The sequence below is a fragment of the Capsicum annuum genome, chromosome 11 (assembly GCF_002878395.1).
Source record: "Capsicum annuum cultivar UCD-10X-F1 chromosome 11, UCD10Xv1.1, whole genome shotgun sequence".
Lineage (NCBI taxonomy): Eukaryota > Viridiplantae > Streptophyta > Magnoliopsida > Solanales > Solanaceae > Capsicum > Capsicum annuum.
In genome coordinates, this window is record NC_061121.1 from 232,981,927 (window position 1) to 232,990,465 (window position 8,539).

Sequence of the window (8,539 nt, forward strand, 5' to 3'; positions counted from 1 at the left end):
AATCAGTGCATTTGAAAAATGTGGTAGCAAATTAAGCATCATTTTATTCGATGCATGGAGTGTAAAGTCCATCTAAACGACACAAGTATACTGTAGGACAAACTTGATACTGCTAATGACAATGTTTTCTTGATGACCCTCTAAATGAACTCTTACGTTTTGCTGTTGTTTCGTTTCTGACAGGGAGACTACCTAGGTGTGATGGTTATGGTGCTCTATGCTACGATCCCAGATTTGTGGGCGGTGATGGAGTGATGTTCTACTTCCATGGATCAAAGGACACTGACTTCGCTATTGTCTCAGACGACAACCTCCATATTAATGCGCATCTAATTGGTACACGACCAAAGGGAAGGAAGCGTGACTTTACATGGGTTCAGAAACTGTCAGTCATGTTTGACGCCCACACATTAGTCGTAGGAGCAAAGGAAGTGTCGCACTGGGATGAAAAGGTTGATGCACTTACAGTACAGTGGAACAGTGAGACAGTTGATGTCCCGACAGAAGGAGATGCAGAATGGAGTGTCAACACTGCTGAGAGATCAGTGGTGGTCGAAAGGACAGACGATCTTAACAGTGTGAGGGTGACAGTTTCCGGATTGTTGCAACTGGATGTAAAGGTAGTCCCCATCGGAGAGAAAGAAAACAAAGTTCACAACTATCAGCTACCAGCAGACGATGCATTTGCTCACTTGGAGACACAATTTAAGTTTTTCAATCTATCCAAACACATCGAAGGAATTCTTGGTAAGACTTACCAGCCGGGCTATGTTAGTCCAGTCAAGAGAGGTGTGCCAATGCCAATCATGGGCGGAGAAGACAAATATCAGACAAAATCACTCCATTCAGCTATCTGCAACAAATGCAGGTTCCAAAGATCCTCAAGCGTTGCTTCAGCTTGACGATATAAAGATATTAACCAATAAGTGTAATATCGGCCAAGTTAACTGTACCTGTATTGTTTTTTAACCTACGATAAATCTGATTGTATTTGGATATGTTACTAAATATGTGAATAAAGGATGCGAAATTCATGCACAAGTTTTCGGTAACTATTTTTTATTATGATCTCATCAAATTGGCGAGGGAATCAACAGTGTTCTTCCTCTCCGAGATGTATAAGTAGCTAAGCACTATCTTTCTGAAGCTGTAACTTAGCGATAGTTTATCTGACCTTCTACGACTTCTACACTTAGGCATGTGCCTTCTCGGTTCAACAGTTCCACGAGGCATCATTTACATGAAGCTTCTACAGCTAAACTTTTCGTGACTCCTTTACACGGGTCACCAAATACATTTACTGAAACTCCAAGACTGCAGCTTTTCGATCCAATGCAAGCCTGTAAAGATGGTTGGATTGAAATTTGATAAGAGAAAGCGAACTGGATCAGCTAGTTTAATTTTTCGTAAAATAAACTGGATCTAACCTTCTTTACAACTGCAATTGCGTCATTGCTCCTGCATCGACCATGATTAAAGCTTCCACATGTTCCGTGAGGAGTGCCAAAGCTGGCGAATTTGATCGAAGAGATGACTTGATTAGGATGAGGACATTCAAGAGATAGCGTTGGTCCTGTTTTCCTTCGTGCATCATCTACCGAATTCTTCCACATGTCAATAGGAAGTGTATGAGTCTCCGAAACATGTGAGCATACACTTTGTATCTCTCTTGTCGCGAAAGATAGCTTCGTTGGATCCCCGCCTGTTTCCTCAAACAACACTAAGACATTTCCACTGGATTTCAGCCATGAACGAGGCACGTGGTATCTGCAACGTTCACATATGGAAGTTCCAGTCAAGAGTAATTAACTAGAATTGATATATCGTAACATTTCACCAGATACTCAGATATACGACAGACTTACAGCAGCTGGGACGGTTTTCCACAATTTTTGAGACATTTTTTGGAATCGTAAGGTCCTCTATAATTGCAGGAGTCAGTACAACCGTTATTTGGTGCAGTATAAGCAGGCCAAAATCGACCAATGCTTTGCCCGTTCACCCATGCCTCACCCTTCCCCATTCCAGTAAAATCCATCGAAAGTGGGGTATCACCAGCAGGAGCATCGAAATTTGCCTAAATGAACAAAACTTGTAGGTCAGCTATCGATGTTACCTTAAGATAGTTACAGACGCATCAGTCCAGAGACGAGACATATAGCTAATGCAGCGGACCAACTGTCATGGAAAGAGTTCCTAGTTCTTTTATCATCAACCTACTTCCAACTAAAACATACGAGCAGATGAAATAAGTATTCTGATAATATTTCTTCACGACATGTTCTTTTGACACGACTTCATCAACATTAGCCCTCTATTACTACTCGTAAAGTTATATGTTCTGAATCTATCAGTAAATCTGTCGGAACATTTGCAGCCTATCCGGTCAATCATACAAAATCTTCAAACAAGGTAATAAACAGATATGCCTAAGTAGCAAACGTTCATATTTGTCCTTAAATTGCGTATATCTGATGCACATATTACGGTATTACCTTATACCATACTAATGGTTGGTTTGTAGGCAACGCGGATTGTGACTTCCAAAGTGAAGAACCTCCGTTAGATAAGCCCAATTCTTCTCCTTTCAATCCAACCTGACCAACAAAATAAACATGAGAAAAACAAAAACTTATGCTACCAAAGATTTGTCGAAAATATAGAAGGAAATGAAAGATCTAACCTGATATGTCCACTGTTTCGACGAAAGATCAATAGTAGAGCCATTTTTGGAACCTTTAAATTGTACTGGACCGGTAATCCCTGCTCCCCTGAGATCAAAGAATGCTCCGTAGTTCTGGATTCAATACCAGGTATGTATTAGAACGACGCTTCTAAAATGGAAGTTATAACAATGTGAAGTTCATAAAAAATTCAAACCTGAAGTCCCACAGTCGCACTTAACAAGTCGATTTTGTTTTCTCCGGGGACAAGGGTGACAGGAACTTCAATTGTAACTTTAGAATTTCCATTGTTGCCTTTTCCACTTCCTGCAAACAGTCACAACATTTATTCAAAATGTTAAGCATCGTAACAACAACTTGTCACAGTAAAACTTAGTGCGCCTATTCCGCTATCTTTGGTTACAACAAGGATGAATCATCTGACACTTTCGATAAATCACAACAGACATGCTAAGTACAATATCGCAACCTAACATACTTCAGCAGAACTTTTGCTTTGGCACCTTGAATAATGTTATCGTCGCAATGAACTTAATAGATTCTTTATAGATGTATGACGCTCCATGTATTAGTCCATACGATAGCTCATGCCAGTATCTTAAATCTCATTGTTTTGGGTAACTAGTAGGTAGTCGTCAAATATCATTTCATTTCTGTTACCTGATAGCTTTCCATTAATGAAAGCGTGGAGAACATGGCCTAGGGATTCCACATGAAGTACCGTTGCAGATCCATCTTGAAGCAAAGGATCGTCATTTTTTAAATTGACACTGGAAAAAATTCAGAATTTGTTCAGAAAAGCTATCTTCGGAGCAGATAACAATCATGCACGTTAACAAAGAACAATAGTCATTTTCACAAAAAGCTGCGGATTAGAAACTAGTAAAACTATTTTTCGGTTTTTACCTCAGAGAGTACCAGAGATAATCGCTTTTATCAGCTGTAGTGTTTATCTGTTCCATCAGCCCCATTTTTTTGAATGCATTATCACTTGAGATGCCTACGGGCTCATTTACCGAAGTCCAACCTGACATGGATGCGCCAGCTGCATCGGCTTCCGTAGACTGAGTAACAAATGTTAAGACATTTGATACGGAGTTAATCTGTCACCAAGAAATGTAAGACCATCAGCTTGAGCTGCAACAAGCACAGAGCTACGATTCGAACTAGACAAAGATTAGGAGCCAAACCTTTGCAGTATTAAAAGCCACGTTCTTGCAGTCAGGTATAATGCTCACAGACCAAGGAGGTAAACGATATGTATTTCCCATGAAGCTCACGGTCGCATCAGATTCCCTAGCAATATTGGCGAGAAATGCAGCACACTGCGATCCCGATTTATAAACACTGGCCTGAAAGAAGAAAAGAAAAGACAGTAACTGTCTAGTCGACTAGCAGCGTTACAATACAAAGTCCAAACTTGTTAACCATAGTCGAATTGCATTATTTTAGAAGAAGCAAGAAAAAGTTTCTTGACCGGTGATTGGGACTGTTTCGTGCTAGAAAATGGTAAATGTACCTCGATAGTAGAGCCGAGAGAAGTGATGGTTGGATCGGTTGCCACCATTGCAGGCTCACAAAGCTTTATGGCTTTATGGAGATCTTTCAAGTGACCCCACTTCGGTTGTCTTATAAGTCCTGCATTTCTCGAAGAAGATATTTAACCGAACAAGCTAGGATTCAATATCGCAGAATGGAATAGTTCGATATTGTGATATAAAAGCGATGTAGAATAAGCTTGAACATATAAAAGTGAAGTGATAAGCCCATACCGTACTCATCTAAAGGGGCATCGTAGTCATAGCTAGTTGCAATAAACGGTCCCCCACTGGTTCGACCAAAGTTAGTTCCACCGTGGTACTGTTCAGAAGCAGTAAAATATCATTTAAAGACAAAGTTCAGCTGTCAACGTTCGTCGAAGGCAGGGTACTATAAATTAAGATACTCATATCGTACCATGTAATAGTTCTGGAAGGTTCCGCCTCGCTGGAAAAATCGAGCCACAGCAAAAGCAATGTCTTCGACAGGTCTGTAAGGGACAGCACCACCGAAAGAAAGAAACCTACGTTCCAAACAGTTCAAAAAGGTCAAATTAGCACCAGATTTGACGTGTATATTAAAGAACTAAAACCGAAACTCCTTACCATCCAGTCCAATCCTCGGTCCACATCTTCGGTGTTTTATCAGAGTTTTGCTTGAATTGATCACCATAAAATCCATTGCAAGTGTTAATCTGTCGTTATCACAGCACACACAGAAAGTTAAATTACCTTATTGACAATGACAAATTGTCAAAAATGTTTAGTAGTCTATAGAGGTTCTCAGGTGCTTAAACGCGAGGTGAGATACGAGAAAACTCACAGTCGGAGGAGGAGCATCTGGTTGCTGACACATAACCCATGGCACTCCTGTATCCAAAGATGTAGCCATCGATGCTGCCCAATTGACGTAAGGTTTGGCACGAGCATCATAACGAGGCTCAATATCACCATTGCCATACTCATTTTCTATCTACTCAAGACAATAACGAAGAGTACTTCTATCAGACTCGTTTCTTAGTACTCCGAATATAGTAAATCACAATCAAAAACTAACCTGAGACAAGATAACCGGTCCACCCTGAGATGCGTAAAGACTTTCTTGCTTGAGCATGTTGACAATTTTGGCCGTGAATCGCTTCATTTCTGCCTGCAACGCGAATCCCTCATGTCAACGAACTCCAAAACCAGTATCACAAGAAAACTAACTAACAACATAAGTGGAAAATCACCTTGAATGGTTCATTATCCGTTCGAAATTCAATTCCAGGAATGAAATGCAACCAAAGAGGAAATCCACTGTCTCAAATTAGATCAAAACCATCGATCACCCGTAAGTCGAAATGCATAAGTTACAAAATTACATAAAAGAGTATAGAGTTACCCATAGTTCCATTCCGCGCAAACATAAGGCCCAATTCGTACGTGAACAAATAAACCGGCTTTCCCCACCAACTTCACGAAATTAATCAAATCTTTCCTTCCTTCAAAATCATACTGCAAATGTGTTCATCACATCAGTTCTTCCATTTTCTATCGTCTTCTTGAAACGGAAAAAACTTTAGGCTACACTCTTTCATACTCGAAAACGGAATTCTCAAGTGTTTTCAATCAATAGTCTAGTTCAAGATTTCTAACTTTATCAAAAGGAAAACAACTCATTACTTTATTTGCTCAATCAAGTTCGAACTTGGCACCTATGTTGCTCGGACTCTTCAAAATTGTCATTGGGTACGTGTCGGATCCTTCAAAAGTAGTGCATTTTTTAAGGATCCGACACGGGCGCAGCCACATTTTTGGAGAGTCCGAGCAACTTAGCTTGGCACTTAACATAAGAAACAGTATAAGCAGGAACTTTTCCATTCTTTTCTTGTTGGTCCATAACTGAAGCAAAGAATAGTAACAACACTCGTAGGCGGAGCGAGTATTTGAAGCTTATAGATTCAGGATTTTAGTCCTTTTAAAAGGGCAACACGGTGCACTAAAGCTACCGCTATGCGCGGTGTCCGGGGAAGGGCCCCACCACAAGGGTGTATCATACGTAGCCTTACCTTGCATTTCTGCCAGAGGCTGTTTCCAAGGCTTGAACCCGTATATTTTAGTCCTTTTGAATTTTCTATATCATATTAAACAAATTTATTTAAAGTACAAGATTTGAACAAAACAAAAAAGCAACTCATTACTACTTTGTTAGTTCAATCAAGTTCTTAGAACTTGAAAAAGAAAAAAATCTACTTGCTCGAACTCTTCAAAAATGCAGTCAATGCACCTAGGATTCTCCAAAACTTGCACACTTTTTAAGTATCCTACATGGGTCTGACAACATTTTTGGAAAGTGCGAGCAAGATAGGTAAAAGTAGAAAGTTTCCATACGGTAGAACTCAAGCTAAAATCACCTGAATTTCTAATTTTAGTAAAAGGAAATCAGTCAATTCATCACTTTATTAGTTCAATCAAGTTCTTGAAATTCGAAAAAGTAAAAAATCTACGTTACTCAGACTCTTCAAAAATAAAATATACACACGTAGGATCCTCCAAAAGCCGTGCACTTTCTAAGAATCCTACACGGATACGACAACATTTTTGAAAACTCCGAGGAACTTACCTGAATTTCTAATTTTAGTAAAAGGAAATCAATCCATTCATCACTTTATTAGTTCAATCAAGTTATTGAAAAAAGGTAAAAAATCTACATTAATCAGACTCTTCAAAAATGCAGTATACGCACATAGGATCCTCCAAAAGTCGTGCACTTTTTAAGAATCCTACACGGATACGACAACATTTTTGGTAAGTTCGAGGAACTTACATACAGTAAAGCTGAAATCACCTGATTTCTAATTTTAGTAAAAGGAAATCAATCAATTCACCATTTTATTAGTTCATCAAGTTCTTGGAATTCGAAAAAGTAACAAATCTATGCTACTCAGACTCTTCAAAAATGTGGTATACTCCGTAAGATCCTCCAAAAGTCGTGCACTTTTTAAGAATCCAGCACATGTTTGACAACATTTTTGGAAAGTTCGAGGAATTAACTTACCTGATTTCGAACAGATTCATGAATGTTCCAGAAAACATAAGTCTCTATAACATCCAATCCTCCATCTTTTGATTTCTGTATAAGGTCTGGCCACATCTGCATTCATTTCCAAAAACAAAACAACCTCAAAAAACACGAAAAATATCTTTAAAAAAAATTGAGTAAATGCTCTGTTTCCACCCCGAACTATACACAAAATTGCTGAGACACACCCAAACTATAGAAAAGTAATTAAAACCATATTTTTGACAACCTTAGTGCCTATGTGGCACATCAGTAGCCCAAAAATATGGTTTTAATTAGTCCAGGAGTAATAGGACCCTCCTAAAGTTCGAGTGTGTGTTAGTAATTTCGTGTATAGTTTAGAATGTAACCAGTGCATTTTCTCAAAAAAAAAAAAAAAAAAATGTATATAGAAAAGATGCTCACATCAGGAGTACTCCGAGGATAATGTATTGAACCAGAAATCAAAACTCTCCGTCTGCCATCGATCATCAATGCCCGGTGATCATACGTCACATTTCCGGCAAATGACATCATCACTAAACAATTCAGTAGAATCACTCCAAACACTAGCACTCCGGCAAATGACATCATCTTTCTCCGGCCAAATACAAATGTACTGTGTTTTATATTTGTTTACTTCTCCTACGATACTCCGATGAGATCAGATCATACAAAACTCTCATTAATATTTATAACTAACGGAAATGTACTGTCTTTTTCATTTGTAATTTGCTTTAGCAGCAGCTTTTACTGCTGCTTGCTTGCTTTCCTTTAAACAAAACAAAATTCTTACTTACACACAACACTTAACAGAAAGATAAATAAAGCAAACACTTTTTTTCTTCTTTTTTTTTTGCAGGTGCTAAAATTAGAACTGTAGTAGAAGTTTTTAAGTACTTATTTTTTGCTTGCTTAACTTAATAAGGGAGTATTACTTCAAATGTGAAAGCTTGAAAAGGTAATATAATATAATAATGTAAGAAAGTGGATGAAGTTAGTTATTATTGTATGTCTGAGACGACACGACAACTATTAAAACGGACAGTTCCGTGCATTAAAGTTTTTGCTATATACAAAGCTCGTGAAAGGCCGGATCACAAAGGTTTATATATATGCAATTATTGTATGTCTGAGACAACACGACAGCTATTAAAAAGGACAGTTTCGTGCATTAAAGCTCTCGCTATATACAAAGTTCGTGAAAGGCTATATGCATGCCTTGCGTATATATTACAACTTTACCAGTTACTCCAAGTTTGTTAATGAAAGCT

The 8,539-nt window shown here is 38.5% G+C and overlaps 2 protein-coding genes across 2 annotated transcripts in view; one reads left to right on the forward strand and one right to left on the reverse strand.

The window, feature by feature from the left end:
* Positions 1-1,041, forward strand: part of LOC107847650 — a 5,346-nt gene extending 4,305 nt beyond the window's left edge. Inside the window, exon 2 of the mRNA XM_016692040.2 lies at positions 184-1,041. Coding sequence (XP_016547526.2) covers positions 184-902 — 719 coding nt within the window. The 3' untranslated portion in view covers positions 903-1,041. The remainder of the gene's footprint in view (positions 1-183) is intronic.
* Position 1,042: 1 nt separating this feature from the next.
* On the reverse strand, positions 1,043-8,241 carry LOC107847649 (beta-galactosidase 8). Its single transcript, XM_016692039.2, has 19 exons — positions 7,692-8,241; positions 7,263-7,358; positions 5,607-5,719; positions 5,455-5,521; positions 5,280-5,372; positions 5,046-5,195; positions 4,829-4,917; positions 4,641-4,746; positions 4,457-4,544; positions 4,204-4,322; positions 3,875-4,036; positions 3,591-3,787; positions 3,345-3,454; positions 2,881-2,990; positions 2,684-2,797; positions 2,496-2,597; positions 1,866-2,077; positions 1,428-1,767; positions 1,043-1,340 (listed from the first exon to the last, which is right to left on the reverse strand). The coding sequence occupies exons 1-19, from the start codon at positions 7,857-7,859 to the stop codon at positions 1,233-1,235; spliced, it is 2,544 nt and encodes an 847-aa protein (XP_016547525.2). The 5' UTR covers positions 7,860-8,241; the 3' UTR covers positions 1,043-1,232.
* Positions 8,242-8,539: the final 298 nt, after the last annotated feature.